The sequence below is a fragment of the Haliaeetus albicilla genome, chromosome 8, assembly GCF_947461875.1.
Source record: "Haliaeetus albicilla chromosome 8, bHalAlb1.1, whole genome shotgun sequence".
NCBI lineage: Eukaryota > Metazoa > Chordata > Aves > Accipitriformes > Accipitridae > Haliaeetus > Haliaeetus albicilla.
In genome coordinates, this window is record NC_091490.1 from 43,325,289 (window position 1) to 43,344,725 (window position 19,437).

Below are 19,437 nucleotides of genomic sequence, written 5' to 3' on the forward strand. Positions count from 1 at the left end.
AGCCGTGTACAAGCTGTAGCAAGTGTACGCAATGTGCCGGCACACCATGCGCAGCAGCAAGCCAGCTCTGTGCCTTCACAAGGTGCTCATGCATTTTGATTTTTCTCAAAATGAAACCCTACTGAATTTACTGTTTCAAATGTTTTTATTGAAAGCCAAGTCCTTGACTCGATGTTGTTAAGAAAAGTTAACAAAAGACAATCACACGCCAAGTATTCGGACTGAGGGAAAACAAATGCAAAAGAAACCAAACCAACCAACCTCACTTTGTTTTCCCTAAGATGCTCAGAAGGAAAGAGATCTAGAGCAGTCTCTCAGCCTACAAAAACCCACAGTAAGACCACTCTTTCAAAAAATTCAGTGATTAAAAACTAAGGAACAAATGAGTTTAATTTTATTTACAGACTGAATGAAGAAAATTTGTATTTATGGAGGGGTTTCTTATGACAACAAAATCCAAATGGCCTTTGATAAGCTGTGCTCAAAGGCTTGGTTCTTCATCATCCAACTCCACAGAAAGTGTTAGCAAGTCTCTTGTTTTGCTAGGAAGCTGGGGTGAACTTAGTGTTCAAGAAACCAAGAGGCTGATGCCTCTCAAGTTGAATGAACTTGCCCTGCACCCCTCAACCCTTGCAGCCATGCTCCACACCAATCCACGCCTTGCCTTCCACAGGGCAGAGGTAAAACAACTAGGCACTGGTTTTGCAATGTCAGTTGAAGGTCAGACTACACTTCAGGCTACATGACAGCCTCAGAACCCAGTTCTTCAAGGAACAATAGCCTGACGGAACAATAGCCCCAAAAGCTGGGTCGGAGACAGTCCCTTATTCGCAATTAAAAAAAAAAAAACAACCCCAAACCCCCCAACATCACCTCCCCCCCCCCGCCCAAGAGCAGCCCAAGCTGCGTATCTGAACAGAGGATCTGCTGTTAGGCAAAAAATGCATTCCTTGTAACATGGCACTGAGCTGAACACGAATGGAGTCCCTGAACTAGTCTTATTGGTATCTTTGGTGCTACCCTTCCCCTGTCAGCAGGGCACCGTGTAAAGATCTCCGTTCTCACCTGCTCTGTTCTCCTCTCTGAAAACCACCCAGGCCTTGTTACGACACAGTTGTCATGACACTCAAGTGTGCAGTGAGTGGGCTTGCAGGCCTTTCTTCTGGGTGAAAAATGGTATTGTGACTTCAATAAGTTTTACAATATTAGCAAATAAGAGAATGATAATGCAGTTTCATAACATTTCACAGTAAAATTACAACTGTTTTGAAAATACATTGTCCCAAGAATATTCTCAGTAGTAAGGTCGTCGTGGATTGTTCTGTGGGAAATAAGAGAAAATGAATCAAAATTGCTGTCTTCACAGAACAATGAGCATCTGAGCTTAATTATCTGAAAAAGCCACTGAAAAGTGACATTTCTGACAGTGAAACCTGAGGTTTGCCCATCAAAAATTACAAACGTAGCTTTCTAGGTGTGCTGGCATACTGAACGTAAGAGGCAAATGCAAACTTACAAGCCTTTTGCAACCAGGAAAACAATTATTCAAAATAAACCATGGATTCATGGACAAGCCATCCGCTTCCTTTCTGCACAGCATTTATACTGGTATGCAGCAGACAAAACTAAAACCACGGGCTTTTGTATTAAAAAAAAAAAAAAAATCACAGCAAGGAAAACTGCACATCCACGGATGTTTCGGTAGCGATAATTTGATTCAGCATGAGAACAGAATCAAAGAGAAACTTTCACAGCACTTGCTCTCTTGGCTAAGCACTAGAAACACTCCCACCCTTACAAGATACGCATAGAAGCCTCAATGGATTTGTCACTATCTCTGCTCTGGTTTCAGGACGACCTTACCAATGGATTTGGTCGGAAGCGGTAGGCGAGCATCATTCGCTTACGGAATGCCTCGTACTCATCATCCTCCTTGGTTAGCTCAGCGGGACGATCAATGCCAAAACCAGCTCCATCCACAGCAGTAGTTCCCCTATTTGGAAAGAGGAAACAAAGCCTCCAAGGTAAGCAGATGTGACAGATCACCTTCCTCTTCACCAGAAATACCTGCTGCCTCTTGTCGTCAGAGCACAGAGAACAAGCATCAGGGAGCACTGGGCATCATCACACAGAGTGCGCTGCATCAAGACAGACAGCTAATACTGAGCAGCTTATTGCATTTGCCACATTTCTACATTGCCCTTCCAAATCAATGACGCTTGCTATTGTTAGATGGAAGCAGTAGTGTCAACATATATTTGCTTAACCTTTTACAGCTGGAACAGAAATACCATCTACGCTTTGGACGCCTCCCTACTGAATGGTTCTCTGACTGGCAGACTAACCTTTGGCAACCGAATGCGTCAATTTGTACCTCGCTGACTGGAGGTACGCAGAACTGTTAAACAACGTGCCTGCCTCCCATTCCGTCACTCCAGAACAGTCCAAAACCAGAAGCAATTCCTCTCCATCTGCTGTAGCACCTTCTTATCCATTCTAAGAACATCAGAGATGGTGGAGCCTAAGCAAATCACAACCCTTGTTCAACCCTGTCAGGGATAGAAACTGCCTGCCTTCTGTTGTTTGTAAGCTTTGCTGTTCTGATTACAGCAATCTTTTATCACAGGACTTCTCTGAACCAATAAGCATGTTGCCAGAGAGATCTTGCAAAAGTGGAGCAGAAGTGCTTTGTAGAGATACTTTCTATTGTGCAGTAAACAAACAACTGGTATTTCTGAAAGGATTTAATGCTAAAAAACAATTCGGAGTATTTCCTATCCCCAATATTTGGTTCTGAAGTTCAGCATATGTTACCAACAGATGATCCACCTAAAAAGAGATGCTCATCTATTTTTGGATAGAACTCTCATAAAGCTTTATTATATACAAAGCGTGATCAAATCAGAAAACTTCTGTGCAAAAGAGTGACGTCAAGACAGTTGCATGATCACACACAAAGCTCTCTGATCTGGACTGAAACATCTTTCAAACACAGGTCTAGCAGTAGCAAATATTGGTAATCTCCTTTCACCCACAGTACACCAGGGACTAGCTAGCAGGCACCAATGGCGCTTCAGATGCAAAAGGCATGTTCTTTAATACTTAAATAAATTTATGACTTTGAAGACATGACTTAATCCTCACATGCCCTGGGAGAGGTGAGGTGCAGACAAGTATTATCTTCATTTTATACATGGGGAAACTGGCGAGAAGGCACCTCTCAGAAGAACGCACTATGCAAATTGAGATTAGAAACAACATACTCTTGACTCAGATCATACCTCCTGCCCGACGTAAAGTAACAAACCCACGCCTTGGGGGAAGGGAGCCCCAAAGAAATCAGAAATTATTTTTCTCCTTTGCTGCGAGGATTTCATATTCTGTTCAAGTGATGAATTACAGTCACATTCATTGCAGCTGCTTCCAGTAGGCTAGCAGCATCAATTATCAGCCCAAGAGGAAAGGACTAAATCAATAGTAGAACAACTCTGCTTACTTGCTGACTGGGTTTTTAATCCCCTGTCCATCCGAGCCAAGTCCCTCGCCTTCCTTCCAGCCCATTTTCATTAGCATTTGATAACCTATGTTTTCCACAGTCAGTTTGAACTCTTTGTATTCGGAATAATCTGGCTCACGTCCTTCCTGCAGAGACACAAAAGGTAGTGTTGGTTATTTTTTATATGCACCTATCTTTGTGGGTCAGAGAAGGGGAAAACCAGCTTCAGCTACTCAAACTTAGGATGGTTCTGGCAAACAATTAATAACTAGCATGATTTCTTGGGATTCCAGTTCTGAACCACCACAGAGAAGAAAATAGGTAAATGGTGAAGCACTGCACAGCCCTATAACATAATCTGCCAGAAGCAGGGAATGCTACTGTGAGATTAAGCTGAGAAATATTTAGCTCCTGAATTTAAAGTTGCTCACTGGATCAAGCTTCAGATACAGTTCTTATTTAAGCCAGGATCTCCAGGGAACGTCAGACCCCATGCTGATCACATGAAAACATTATGAGGGATGCGCCAGCATCAAGAAGTTCTACAGTTTAGGGAGAATTGGCAGGTATTGAAGTGCTTTGCATAAGCTTTTTGTAGGCTTTATATTTTCACTTTACTGCAATCATCTGGATAAAAATTCAAATTTCCTTGCTTGGCATCAGCAACCACTTATCCAAAACAGGAACAGCAGACAAATAGTGGGTAGCCCGAGAGGCTTGTCTGTAATTTCAGCTAACCCCCAAATACTGTCCCAATAGTCTGTTCTCTAATTTGCTACAGCCATTTCTCTGCATAGAGCAAAAAACTAACCCCTTGTTTCCTCCAGAAGTAACAGAGCTCCCAGTGTAAGGGCAGAAGTACCTCAAGGCTGCCAGGTAGCTAACTGCTGTGAAAAAGGGCTAAGCATGCTTAAGATCTTTCCCTCACTGCTACGGGACAAGTCTGAAGCATTGCCACCGCCTCATGAAGTCTCTGCTACTTCACCTTCAATGCCTTGAATGTCTCCATGAATTTCTCCAGCTCATCAGGTGGAAGAAAGTCTCCGATGAAATGCTTCCCTCTGCCCATCTGGGTCAGCTGCTCAGCCCACTCTGCCCAAGACACAGATGAGAGAAAACAGCAATAACACAGTGTTCTTTGACTTGGAATTTCAGAGGGTTTGTGAAGCATAAAGCCTCACAGCAACAGACGGTTATTATCTCCACTCAACAGGCAGGGAAGCTACAGCACAGACCAGTGAAAAGTGACCCTGCAACTCTCATGCCAACAACGACATCTCAGACATCTCCCTCTGGAGGCCTTTGTACAACAGCAGAGCGAGCAAGATGTTTGCATGGCAGCTCCCTACACACCTCGTGTCTTGTCCATCTCCATGCGTCGAAGCTGGTGCTCCCATGTTCCCAGCTCACTGTCCACCTCTTCGTCACTGTCATAGCCATGTTGGTGTTGCTGAATTGCCTTTTCCCACATCATCTGCATCTCCTGCATGGCTCGCTTGTGCTTCATGATCATATCATACATCTGCTGCATCTAGAGGAAGAGATGCAACAGTGCACTCAGTAAGACAACCTGTTCACAGGCAGCAGAGTCTGCCACAGAGGCACGCAGAGCTCTGGTGCAGAGCCCGCACCCGCCCCAGCTGCCATACAGAATACAGGTTATGACAACTACAAATCCCAACAGGCAGTGCTGTTGCTTGATCTGATCCGCTCGCTTCTCAGATCAAACAGGAGCATTATGTGCTGGTTCCTCCGACAGTGGCACCTTGATATTAACACTGAGGACTGCTGCCATCTGATCATTCCCACAGTTTAAACATCACCCTCATGTTCTTGCAAAAGCCAGTTCTGCTCTCACTCCCCCAAAGCTCGCAAGCATCCACTCACCTTCTCCCCACTGCTGAAGCAATACGTAACCAGCTGCAGATGTGACACAACAGACCTTATAGATTTTGGGTTTTAGTTTGGTAGGACAGCAATTGGCTGGCTTAATTCATATTCCCCAAAGTCCTCTAATATTTCTGCTGACTGCAGCACCACATGATTCTTTGGCATTCAGCACAAATCCTAGAGATTTATTTGTGGGCCACTGGGAAAGTTTCTTTGCTACCTCCACCTTCGTTTTCCCATCTAACCCAGCCATGCTGCAACACAATATTAATTTGGAAATCATTTCAGGGCATTACCTCCTGCTGCTCCTTCAGCTGTTTCTTCTGGGCTTCGGAGAGCTCCGTCACACCCACCAAACCAACTGGTTTCCCTTTTTCATAACCAAGACCCTTGAGGTCCTGAACTGTAATAAGCACATGTTAAAAGACTTTCAAAAAATCTGAGACAGCTGTTGAGACCAGTGAAACCACACCTCAAGATCCCCACATGAAGTTTTATACTCATTTCATGGTTCCAGCATCAAGACACTTAACTGAAGAACAACCGCCTGGTAGGACTTCAGAACCACAGGAGCAGGAAAGCCACTGGGTCGCACCTCCTTCACCAGCCAGCTCAGAGTATTCTCTCACCCTGGTCCAAGGCTCTGCCCACATCATGTTAGCAGACTCATAAACTATGTCTCACATCCTCAGAGGTCACAGTGCATGGCAATCTGCTACACCATGCCTTAAAAATCATTCCTCCTTAAGATTAATTCTCCTCATAAGGCTTCCTCCTGAACCCCTGCCATTGCAAGGAGTGATACTTAATTATTCAGAATTGAGTCACGAGCAGATCTGAGCCTGTCAGCATATCGTCCAATCTGTGCACGTAAGTGTCTGCTGATTACTATGTAAACAGCAACTTCATTCAAAATGAAAAGCAAATGACCACATTAGAATAAAGACATGAGCATTATGCTGCTTTTGGAAGTTGCCATTCCCCAAGGAGATTTTAGTTTCTAATCTACAGGCTCAAGAGCCATATTGCTAGGGATGTTGCCCCTGCTTTCAAAGAGGGGGCATTTTAAGTCTCTGCTTGACAATCCCATTGTTGTATCCTCCTTTTTCTGCAGCATCCCCTTTTGGAAGCTCCTCCTTTGGAATGATTTTTGCCATTTTATCAGATAAGCCTTGAAATTAGGTATTAACATTATCTGGACAGGGCACCTACTGATTTAAAATGACCATACAGCACTCTGAATTCAAAGGGCAAGTTAAAGGAAAGAGAGAGGGGGAAAAAAGGAAGCCTATTTGTAATTGCTGCACCATGAAAGAAAGTAACAGAAACACTGCTGGGGCTGCAAAAAAGAGATTTACAATGGAGATTGTCTTGCAAACTTGGTTCATATATATATATAGCAGGGCTGGCAGCTCCCCTCTAAAGCACCTCAGAGCTAAGATCCCAACAGTTAAATATTTAAGGGATTAAAAGAAGACACACAACCACACTTCAAAGCGCGCTGCATTTTTCAATACAAGGAAAAGGATTTCTTCCTAATGACTGCAAAAACCTCCATTTGAATGTAAGTCCAGACTACAGTTAAATGATGCTTCATTAATTATTCATTATCTATTAATTATGAAGCCCGGTAATAATAGGATCATTGTTCATGACACCAAATGTCTACACAGCATGCTAATTAGGCCCCAGGGGTCATCTTCTCCCTTCCTCTTATTCGCACTCAGGGCAATTGATCTGAGCACTCTTATCTCCCCTCCTTTCTCACACACTTTTGGCTGAGCACTCCACAACTGCAAAGTGGCTTCCTTAACTCCAGCCTCCCAAGGAGAACATAAAATAGCGCATCCACCCTCCTTTGCACAGCTACAGCCTCTGCACATTCACACCAGCACTGGGAGTCAACTCTGCAGGAAGAGTTATGTAAAACACTGCAAGAGGTTTTCCAAGAGGAGGGAAGCAAGAAGCCGTGTTCCGCTAGGCTTGGTGCTAGGATACGCACTTTCAGCTCCCAAGAAATAAGAACAAATAGAAAAATAAACCTATCTATTATTGATAAACAGCCCAATTTCTGTCTTGGAGACCACTGAGAATTGGAAACAGTTTTAATGAACACACTACGCCTGTTCCACATAAGGAAGAATCTGGCCCCAAATGTTATGTGAGACTGAGGCACTTCAGCATCAGCCCTAGTCAAAGATTCACCTCCTGTCTCAGGGCATGGGAAAGCTTTCTCTGAATGCACCGAGGAAGACTCTCTGCCCTTCACAGAGGTCAGCAGCTCTTTGGCTTAGTTCTGAATTGCATAAACACTCAGGCTAAGAGCCAGGCATGGCTCTAGAGGCCCTGTGAGCTGGTGGCTTGCCAGCATATATAACCACCTTAAAGGAGAAAGGTGAGACTATAGCATCTTCTTTTACTTCTCAGAAAGCATACACCACTGCTCCTTCTTGTGCTAAAACTACATCTGGTTTGTCTGACTGCTCTGGTACCTTGCAGACTTTATGCTGAGAGATGCTGAAAGTCACTGCAGAAATTTAGCTCTGGGAGATATTTTTGTAGGCTTGGCCCAAAGTATCACGATACAGGCAAAGTTGACAGAAAAAGCTAAGCTCCACCCCAAGTCCACATCTGAAGATAGAAAAGTCTATTAATAAATAAGATCAGTCACTGAATTTGCATAAAAATAGCTAAGGTAAGTTCCTTACATTGGTCTAGCACTAGGCAAACGCTGTGCAAAAGATAAGGAGTTGCTTCTCAGTCTCATGTTCAGCAGGCCTGGGAAAAATACATTTTTTTCCTTGAATGACATCAGCTTTGCCTACAGGGTTAATGGTGCAGTCTATCTGCAGCATTGGCAGAAGACTACCTGAAGGTTTATCCCTTTCCCACATGCCTGAAGAAGAGCTTGTTAGAAGAGAAGTGAATGTCCTTTAAGGACAGCAGGAGAAATCCCAATACAGAAGTGCCTGATTTTTTGCTTCATAGTCTGCAGATCTTACTCAATTAAAACTAATCAGACCTAAACCAATCCAATATTAGGTTTCAGAAAATTCTAACGACAACCTGTAATTTCCCATTAGTCCACAGAGTTCACTAATCACAGTATCTCTGTTCTGTTCAGCTTTTCAGATGTTTTAGTCCCTGCAGTACATATGCAGTTAAGTGTTTTGATATCAGTACATTTAAGAGGAGCCTTGTTTCTGTCCAAAAGGGCTACACTTTCTCCTCTCCATGATACTGATTTATTACTAAGATTAGACAGGAAAAGAATCAGAACAATCCTCCACTAATTCCAAAACAATTGCTAAGGATAAAGGACTAAGACATAGATATTTAGGTACCAAAACATACTGTGCAACTCTAACCTTCCACAGGACCAGGAGTGTAATTTGGAATTCTCTTCACCTGTCAGGTTGAAGATGTTAATTCTGAAAAGGGATTAGTCCATCTGAACCGATAAAAAAAAAAATCCCTCCCCCTGCAGAGCATTAACAGCGCATTAACGGTTGATTTGTTATGCCTGGCAAATTGTTTGCTGTCCTTTTCTTCTACTTGACACAAAGCCCTGCAGAAAGTGAGCATGAACACAACGAGCATGTCCCTGTCTAATTAAGGGGAGGCTAAAAGAGCCAAGGGAGATTTCAGCAGGAAGCATGCTGGAATGAGCACATGGATACCCTTGCAGCCCCCCCATTGCAGCAGGAGGTATTAAGACGGAATCTGATGCTTGTTTTGATAGCGCCTGCCCAGCTTCATCATCGAAGCTTCATTACTGTCTGCAAGAAAAAAAAAATTACTCCAGAGGTAAAAAATCAGGAAAGACTTTTGCATCTGATTTCTGTCTTACTATGAGAAGCAATTCAAGGTCAAATGAATAAGCCACCCAGGTTGGTATCTCATCCTGTATGTACAAGATGTATAGCCAAGACTTCTGTATAGGGCTGTGATCAGAAGACAGAATTACATAGGAACTTCTCTTCATCTACGTTTGAAGTGCTGGATTAGGAGATAAGAGTCCTTCCTTCCTTCCTGACCTCTGCAGAACCAACAGACACCACAGCATATACAGCCAACCCTACATCTTACCCAAGCCTAGCAATCAAAGCTATTAATGGGTTGAGCAATTATCTCCTCTAAAGCCCAGCCAAAGCAGAAGACCCACAGACTTGCTGAAGCAATGAATTGTGCAGGATGACCACGTGTTGAGAATTATCTGTGGTCTCACCCCGCAGCTCAGAAAATTATAGCTTGTTTTCTATTACTTGTCCCACTTCATCTGTTCCGCTATTGCTTTTTGTAAAAGGTCCTTACTGAGGTACTTACTACTCTTCCTATAACTCTAGCCTCATACTATTAATTCTCTCAGTTTGCCAACACCGACTGCCTTATCTTACGTCTTCTCTTTCTCCTTCTCACATCCTTTCCCCATACCACACTAACTGGGCAAGGGATTCAAAGATGCCATCTTAAATGTCTACATTCACCTGTTGTCCTTGACTGACTCAATTTTTGTATGCATCTCTAACTGCCTGCCTAATTACCTATCTGCACATGCACAGATGGGCCACCAGAGTTCAACCTCTGAGAGCTCCCTAGAAGTGCCTCAACTGGAAGAATTATCTTCCAACACTTGAAGAGAGCTGCACCCCCTGGCTGAACTTGGCAGGTGAAGTAACAGGAGCATGAGCCTCAACACTGGATGAGGACTGTGAACCCTGTCTGTAATCAAATGAACTGAAATGGGTATAAATTGGAACTGGAAGTTATACTTGCATCCTCCAGCACTTGGGGAACAGCTATTCCCATTTAGCCTTCTGATCGGTTAGAGTGAGATGGAAGTGCTGCCCAAGGATTTTATCCTACCATGGGGAATAAGCACGGTTCAGCCTTTGATATTTGTTTTCTGACAGACTCTCTTCCTGAAGTGAAATAGCCCTAAATAGTGTAGAGGCTGAGGCTGTAATGAGCTATAGCACAGCAGGGTTTTAGAGATAGCTGGAGAACGATAAGATCCAATCCCTGGTGTCTGTGAGATAAAGTGGTTTATCTGGGTTTCCACACAGGGGAGAGTTAGCTGCTAGACCTAGCTGAAAGATAGGGGGCTGGCAACCAAGAAGATTACAAGAAGAGATAAGACTCGCTGGGTTTTCTGTTTACAAAGCCAGCTGTGCTAAGGCAGAATGCACTCCCCAGAAAAAAACAGTTATTCAACACAATATACAGACCCACTAACCTGAAAGAGGGGAGGGAGAATCCAGCTGTTGGACAAGCTGTGGGAGAGGCAATTCAACCTTGTCCTCCTCTGGCCCCCACCTGCTCTTCCGTTTCTTTTTAGTAGTGCCTGTACCAGTAGCTGTAGTTGTTGTTGCAGCAGTAGTTGCAGCTGTCTGATCAGGTGGAGTTGTAGAGGATGATGGTGAAGGTGAGGGCAAAGGTGAGGGCACAGGCAAGGGCAAAGGCGAGGGCACGGGCAAGGGCAAAGGCAAAGGCGAGGGCACAGGCAAGGGCAAAGGCAAAGGCGAGGGCACAGGCAAGGGCAAAGGCAAAGGCGAGGGCACAGGCAAGGGCAAAGGCAAAGGTGGTAAGCACAAAGGTGATGGTGATGCCTCAGGACTGGTCTTCCTTTTCAGACTGGACTCTACAGGCAAGGGGGCACACACAGTGCTGGTTTTGGCCTTACGGAACTCCTCCAGTTTCTGCCGGTAATACTTGTAGCCTTTGCTGTTTGGCTCATACAAAAACCTGTAAAGTAAAGGAAAAAAAAAAAAAGTTGTATGTAACAGTCCTATGCAGGGGTTGGATATAGCACGGTTTGGTTAGGGCTTTTCTCTCCTGCAATGCTCTTGCACAACTAGCCTTCCCACACACTTCCTTGCTCTCCAGCACCATCCTGTGTGTATGTGCATGCAATGCAGGGCTCCATGTGCTCCTGCAAGGTAGGCTGCAAGCCTTTGGGATCAGGAAGCCTATTTGCCATTCATGAGCAAACCACAGCTATTTTTGGTGCCAAATAAACACATGGCACTAAAAAGGATCATGTTACATTTGTGGAAACTGCAAGGTCCTCCCCCAGAATTCACCTGCCTTCCAGAGCATGTTTGGAAAAACTGCAAGGGCTCCACAACATGTCAGGTTTCAGTTCACAGAAGAAAACAAACATTCAGGTCTTACCAAGGGAAAGCCAAACCACTGCCTAAAGAAACTGCTCACAGCCCTCTATTCAAGCTAGAAGCATTGACATTACCAGTCTGCTTAATTACACCATGACTCCTCCTTCTGTTCCCTCATACACAAAAAAACATTGCTTTATTTGCTACCCCTTCCAGAAATAGGCATCTCTGACCTTTTGAGTAAAATAAAACTCCTTAGTCTCTGTGGGAAGAATATGAACAATCCTCAATCTAGCAGCTATGCAAAAAAAAAAAAAAAAAAAAAAAAAAAAAAGCAACAGTCATGTTTGTTACAAACATGTTATCTTTTTGCACTCACTCCAGTTTAAACACTTCACACAGAAAACCTGTCTATTCCTAACTCCTCTACAATCTTCCCTTTTTAAAGGGCCAGTTTAACACTTGATGTAACCTCTCCTCAGGACAGTGCCTGCTCCCACAAGAAAACATAAGAGATGACAGGCCTTTCCCATCTATCGCTACACAACATGTACAGGCAAACACAAAGAGCTCTCTAACGTATTTTTAAAATTCACCAAATGTGGTCTTGCATCCCTCCATTTGAATAACAGCATTAAGGATTGCTTTCAGGACCTAGCCAAGGGCAGGACGGGACTCCCCCCTATGGCAAACCTGATGAAATCCTAACAGAGGAGATAGTGTTTAACTTGACCGTGCCCAGGTGGGATCACAGCGGTCTTTTAAAGCAAATAATGAAGCACCTCAGGTATTAGCACATCTGTCTAATGAAATTCACAACACAAGGGGAGTACCCCAGAGGGCCAGAAGGCAACCAATAAAATGCGAAAATATCAGCAACAAAATAAGGCTTCCTGAGCCCCACTTCACTTCCAGAGAACACACCAAATTGTTCGTAAGAGCAGAAAAATGAAACATGGATGAGACCAAAGGGAGGCATTAAACAGCTGTCAGTGAGCACTGAGGAGAACAATTCACACCTGAAAGGCTGAAAAAGATATTCCAAAGGGGGACCTAATGGTGAAGGAGAGCTACCTGTACATTAGTGAAGATGCTGTGTAAAGAGCAACCCAGGAAATTAATTGGACAGCAGCGGTATGAGTGGTGGATGGGGGCCCACACCAAAGCACAGCTATAGGGAAAAGTATAAAGGTTAGAATTATACTAGCACATTGCAACAGAAAGCAGGTGAGGAGGGGTGGAAGTCGTAAATTAATTTTGGGGAAAGCAAATCGATTTCTCTCTCTCTGTGGCTTGTTTTAAACTGTGAAGTTTGAGAATGTAAAAGTATCAGTGCTATATAAGTGCACTGTCCTTGCAACTTCAGAGTTATCACAAGCCTGTCTATTATTTTCCCTATTTAAAAAAAAAAAAAAGACCCATCCAAGCTCCACCACATTACACTCAGTAGCAGGTTTCTTCCTTTACCTGAAAGCATGGTTCTCTCGGTTGTTCTGCAAGGCAATAGCTTCCACCTCGGGACCCCCGTCTGCTATGAACCTGGCCAGTTTCTCAGCAGAGTTCTTTGTCTCTTCGTCGTCTGGGGGTGAAACTTTAAGCAGGCTGTCAGTACTGGGCCCAACTCACACAAGCAACAGTCATAGCCTATCTGTTCTAAGAACCCCAAGAGCAGAATAAGGGCAAAAGGTCGAGTTTAATTTTTAGAAGTATTACACATAAACAGTCATAGAGTTTATATCACAAAAACATGATATTGCATAAGGTTGTACAACAACTTTGTAACCAGAGGAGTGCCCATTCACACATCAGCTTCCTCTGTGCCAGGAGCTAGATGAGAGCAGATTAACAGACAAACCAGCTTTTGTCTTCAAAGATGGACACTTGTTTCTCTCTACAGCAGAGGAAGTCTGTTTCTTCCTCGTGTCAGGCACTTTCCCATAGGATTACACCTCAGCACTCACAATTATCTCTACTTAAAGACTTTGCCACCAACGTCCCCAGGAGAAATGGGAAGCCCTTAGAAAAGGTGGCAAACTAATACTGCACTGTAATCCCACTTGTACCTACTGTCACTACACATCTGCTGGCCATTTTAGGAGAGGGTTGTAGGACAGAGGAAATTCTCCATGGAACAGTCCCAATCCTCCTCACTTGGAAGAGGTGGCTACTGCAGCCTTAGTCCAAAGGCACACAGAAGGCTCTGATCATTAATATTTCAAGCATATTTGATGTTTATAAGGAGCCAGGCAAATACGTTATTTAGCCACGACAGCCTTATATGACATTTGCTACCTGCACAGTACCAGTGCCAGTACTCCAGTGTGCTGGCACAGGACCAGGAGGCAGAAGACATGATTATAAGCCATGGACAAGTCATAACCTTTCCTTGCTTCAGTATTCCACACCTGTAAAGCATGGATAATACTGCTTAGCTTCAAAACTGTTGTATCAGTTAGTTGATATTGGTAACAAGCTCTTTCAGCCTACAGTCTATTAAACCATGATTTGTTTGAGCTGTTAACTCATCAGCATGACAGCCAAATTGCATTAAGACTCCTTTCCACAGAAAAGGAAGCTGACACAGAGAGGCTGAGTGATTTGCCAGGGCCACACAGCAGGCCTGAAACAGAGGCTGGACTAGAAGCGATAAATGCCTGGCCCACAGACCACACTTCACTCACTAAATAATTTCTGTCTCAACACAGTTAACCAGATTCCACTGCTCACACCACCTGTCTGTTGGCAGAACATCCACTTCTGCTGTTTTCCTACCCAAAAGCACAGTCCCTTACTTGCAAGGATTTATGTCCCAAGCAGAAAATAAAAGCTTCAGATAAGGAAACGGCAGCAGAAATGGGGATTATGTTCAACCAACAAACAATTTTCATTTACAACAAACCAAATAAGAACACCTGAGAAAAAGCACTTTTCCTAAATGCATTTTCAGGGCTGAAACACTTTCCAGAACACACGCAATGGAGAAACATATTAGTTCACTTTAAGTATTTTGGAGAAATATGAGGAAAATCTCTTTCAAGAGCTCTTTACGTAGAACATGATATAGCATGCTGTGGGCTTGGGGAACAGTCATTTTGGCACAAGAGTTTGATGTCATCATGGTGATGTTTCATCACCATCTCCTTCCATTTTGAAATTTTATTTACAAGCAGCAGATTGACAGCCAAATATCCACTCCAACCGTTTCCAGAACAGACCTAACAAGCAATTACAGAGAGTGAAGAAGTCAAGTTTAACTTATGCAATTCGTATTCTCCAGATCCCAGTCTTAATTACCTTTCTGAGAAGAGGATGCCTGAGAACTTTGATTCTCTTTTCTTATCTCTGCCACTTTCTTTCTGTAGTAAAGGAATTCTCTGCTGTTCTTATCATGCAAAAACCTAGGGTGAAGATGGAGGGGAAAAAAGGACAAAAAATATACATCAGCAACAACTATACAAACATTGATACTCTGGCATATAAACAGCTCAAAACCAAAACCCACAAAATAGATACTCAGAATACACTTAAAATGTGGATTACAAAGTCTTCGGCATGTATAAATACACATAGCTTTAATCTAAGGACTTGCATCCAAATTTTTTGTCACTTGAATGGAAATAAATAACAGTCTCTTCTGATATAGGAAGGAATCCTCTGTCCACAGCCACACAGAGTGTCAATGGCAGAGGAGACAAAACCAGTTGCGAGATCGAGTCCAGTATCCCCGTATGCTAGATGTTGTATAGGCAGCCAAACCTCCCAGGCTGTGTTCCTAATGCTAGCTGATCTGCCTCCTCAGCATCATCACAGTATCACTTTCTGCCTGTTTCCCCAGCTATAAACAATTACTTGTAACAAAGCTCAAATCCACCCAATGATAATTAAACCAAGCGCATCTGCAAGAACCATATACACAAGGCTGCTATTTTCCTCCTACAAAGAGACAGCGTTCTGCTTTGAAAGACAAGAGTTATCATCACACTTACGAAAAAGCTGGGTTATCCTTGTAGTCTTCCATAGCGACCTTCTCTAATTCTGGTCCCCCTTCAGCCACGAACCTAGCCAGCTTTTCCACCACTTGTCGGGTCTCCGCATCCTCTGGGGGTAAAACTTTAAGCAGGCTGTCAGTACTGGGGTTCAACTCACACACCAAACAGGCAACAGGTACATTACTTCTAAGAACCACGGCGGCAGACAAAAGTGGAACGGGAAGAAAAAGGATGAAATGGGGGATCCAGTCTTACACAGCTGTACAAATTACAATCCCTAGGTTACTGTCAGCCTCTGCACTCCCCTAGTAGGAAGTTAATATTTTGTCTAGATTTTTTCTACAAGGAAAAGCCTAAGATTTGGATCGTCACAGTTTAGGGTGCAACTTCAACTGCAACATAATTTGCTTTTGACAACTCTACTCCATATGAAACACAGTGGGGAGGAACATGAATTTGGTTTTAACAGCCACATTACTCACTAAAGATTACAGATTCCAGTTCCCCAGACATCGCTCTGTATCCAGCTAGCAGAGGCAGATTGTGTAGCTGGAGCATATAGCTCTTCCTGCTGGCACGTGCCCGTGTCTCAACCCTCACTTGGAGGGAATCCCACCAGCGATAAGAGGAGAGCTCAGTCTCCAAGAAACTGTATTTTGGCTTCTGCACCAAGAAAGGAACCCACTAACACTGACAACAATTACAGAGCTGATGCAGGACACATTCAATGGGAACTAAACACAGGCATTTGTCTAGACAACAATATTTTGGGTAGGGCGCTGAACAAAGAGCACACAGGAGTAGAGGTGTCCACACTGATCTAGACTAGATTCGAACCCATGATCTTTAAATTAAGGGTTCATATTCCATCTTTGCTCTCTGCAGCCAGTGGCTATTTCTCACATTCCTGCAGTGCATTTCACGCTTAAGTTCAGACTTGCTAAGATTATGCTTTTATAAATCCCACCACAAATAGCTAGACATGGTTTTGTACACATAGAATGAAATAAATTATGACACAAAGCTTAGTGTGACTTATTTAGCAACTCCAATCTAATTTTATACTTGATTAATATGCACGCATGAAATTCAGATTATTAAGCAAATCTGCCTTCTGGCTTCCTAGCCAAGGTTATCCAGATAAACTTGGTTATTTAAATGCTGCAATATTCTTCATTGGTTGTCTACCCTACTTAAAGCAGTCAGACCTAGAGGTGAGATTTTTCTAATGAAACTTTGAAAAGAGGCAGGAACTTTGATTTTACCCAATCATAGTTCCATAACCAACATGTAATCTTATTAACACATACAATTTTTCCTCCTACACAGCCACTCCCAAACTGAGGACTTTTCATTTTCTGTCATTTAAAAAACTAAAATTCCATTTTAAATACAAGCATTATATCTATATATTTTCTAGACAACTCAGCACTAGGCATAATACCTGTCAATTGTACGAAAGCAGAATTCTTACGATTAGCAAACAATCAAACTCCATTAAGAGCAGAACATATTTCTTCTCTACACATTATTTTCGCAGAGACTTATAGATGGGTCTAGCACTTGTCTTAATAACTCAAGAGAAAATAAATCTCCCTAGGCACAAAACAGATCCGGTCTAACTATGGCGAGTCACCCATCTCCCATACCAAGCTCAGGCTGGATCAGTAATAACTAATTCAGCCCTCAGCTTTTCTGATGAAGCTGGCTTTGGAGGAGTCCACCAGCGTTAACTGGTGTCATTTATACTTCATGATGCAAAGTCTGCACACAGGAACTGTGCTAAGACTACCAATTCACAGCATAAGGAAAAAACCCCAACCCTCCACTGGGGAAAAGCGTTGAAGGAATCCTGTTCCCACACTCATCTCCTATCACTAGGGTAAGCAGACCTGCACCCCAAAACAAACAACATAGTACAAGGCGTCATTTACCTTTAATTTCCAACCACTGCTCATAATCTTCCTCCTCATCTTCATCTGGCGACTGAAACACACTGAGGCGGTTAACGACTGGGGTCTGTTTGGAATGGGAGTAGTTCTTCGCTTGGTGCAGCATGCTGCTCAGGACCTGACCGGGGCGCTTCCCAAACAGCATAGGTTTCTTCCCAGCATTTGATGCAGAAGTGTTTGCCGAGTTATTAGTAGAACTTGGGGGAGGTTCTTAGAAAAGAATGAGGGGAAAATAATTCCTGTGTATCCTTACTGTTTTAATCTCAGAAGGTTACAAATAACAACTGAGGCAGTACTACAGCTGCAACAGGCCGTTATTTTCAGAGTAAGTTAAAGACACTGACTGGTAAAAGCTACATAATGAAATGAGAGCTGTGATGATTTTTTGCAATGCGAGATTCAAGCTAGAAGAGAGATGCTTGCCTTTACAGCACCTATAGAGGGAAAGAGGGCAAACCACCCCATCGCATCTTGAAGAAAGACTTTAATCCAAATTAAAGGGATCATCATTGCTTTAGAACTTACTCGTACTGGTAACAGCTCATAGCAGGGTTTCTAAAATGAACATACATGGAGGCAGCTCACACAAAGCTGGTATCACCAGGAAAAGGAAGGCCTCCTGTTGCTCAGAAGTCGACCTACCAGAACTTGACTTTTCCTTCTGCAGCTTGAGAAACTGCTGGAGGAAACTGCCATCATTAACAAACTTGTTGGAAACACAGGCTTCATTGTCAGTACTGTCATCTCTGAACAGAAAAAGAAAAGTCGGTGATGGTACTCATCATCCTCCCCAGCCCTCCTCACATGCATTTATTTTGAGAAGAATACAAGACAAATGCCAGTGACTACTAATTTCTCTCATCTAACGTTGAAAACACGTTTTCAAAAGCACAAGAACTATTCAACTTGCTGCTTACAGCATTTACCCACACTCTCCACCTGGCTTGTTTACTACTCCATTGAAACAGGATTTCTGTGCTCTGTTACACTACCCTGCTTCCAAAACCCCCAGGCAAACATTTAACTGGGGAACTGTGCTAACTCTTAGGAGTCACAATTATAAGAAACTTAACAAACAGGAAGCAGAAGGGAAGCGTAGTAACACCCTATTAAAAATACAATTGCTGTTAGCACCTATCTGTTCTCCCTAGTAGCTGAAAAATCTGTCTGGATCAATTAAAGCGCAAGTATCCTATTCTAACCTTTATACAATTATCAATTTCAACTTTCTCAGTATTCACCTCCAAGCGCAAGAGCTTTGTAAAGCTCATCTCTTCAGTTTCATTTGACAAACATGCCCGTTTTCTGCCAGCGAAGCTCCTATCTAAAAGCACCATAATTCACACGTACTCTCCAAACAGAGGTAGCTGTTGTATGCTCAGGGAATTCTGTCTCGCTTGCTGCTCCAGCCTGGCCTCAATTTCTCTCTTTTTCTGCGCTATCAGCTCCTCTTGGTGAAGAATATTCACGTTCGTCTTGGCCGATTTAGACTGCGCGACCCCAAACCACCGGCTCGCTTTCCCTACGGGAAAAGGGGGGGGAATGAAAATTAACGCTGCGGGGTTCGGGGCCTCCCCGAGATACCGGGGGGGGGGAATGATGCCACGGCCCTGCTACGGCCCCCCCCCGACGTCTCCGCGGGTGGGTCGGTGCCCACACAGCGGCGGGGAGGCCACCGAGCCCGGTACACTGCAGCCGGCCGGGGAGGGGTATCGGCAGGGCAAAGGTCGGGGAGGAGGGGAGGGGTAGCTCAGCAGGACCAGCCGTACCTGGCGCATCCCTCGGGTTGTCCATTTTGGAGCTCCCGTCCCAGAATGCAGCGCGCCCGGCGGGGCGGGCGGCGCCAGGCTGGTGTGCCGCAAAGGCTTCTGGGAGATGTAGTCCAGAGTTGGAGGGGACACCCCGCCTCCTTCCCCGCGCCTCCCGCGGTACCGAGAGCCGGTCAGGGGGTTGAACCGGCTCGCTGAGGGGCGGGGGGGTGGGGTGTGTGCCGCCGC

At 43.9% G+C, this 19,437-nt stretch overlaps 1 protein-coding gene across 1 annotated transcript; it reads right to left on the reverse strand.

The window, feature by feature from the left end:
* Positions 1-126: 126 nt before the first annotated feature.
* Positions 127-19,275, reverse strand: SUGP1 (SURP and G-patch domain containing 1). Its single transcript, XM_069790477.1, has 14 exons — positions 19,210-19,275; positions 18,791-18,962; positions 18,083-18,186; positions 17,423-17,650; positions 15,486-15,609; positions 14,794-14,897; positions 12,967-13,090; positions 10,623-11,131; positions 5,683-5,789; positions 4,850-5,027; positions 4,482-4,588; positions 3,497-3,642; positions 1,864-1,993; positions 127-1,321 (listed from the first exon to the last, which is right to left on the reverse strand). Exons 1-14 carry the CDS (start codon positions 19,232-19,234, stop codon positions 1,295-1,297), a joined length of 2,085 nt encoding a protein of 694 aa, XP_069646578.1. The 5' UTR covers positions 19,235-19,275; the 3' UTR covers positions 127-1,294.
* Positions 19,276-19,437: the final 162 nt, after the last annotated feature.

Bases quoted from the DNA above. Each gene is read 5' to 3' on its own strand.
- SUGP1 (XM_069790477.1), bottom strand. From the start codon at position 19,234: ATGGACAACCCGAGGGATGCGCCAG. The intron at 18,187-18,790 runs GTACGTGTGAAT...TTTTCTGTTCAG, and splicing joins CAGCTACCTCTGTTTGGAGA to AGATGACAGTACTGACAATG. The intron at 4,589-4,849 runs GTGTGTAGGGAG...TGTCTTGGGCAG, and splicing joins GGAGATGGACAAGACACGAG to AGTGGGCTGAGCAGCTGACC.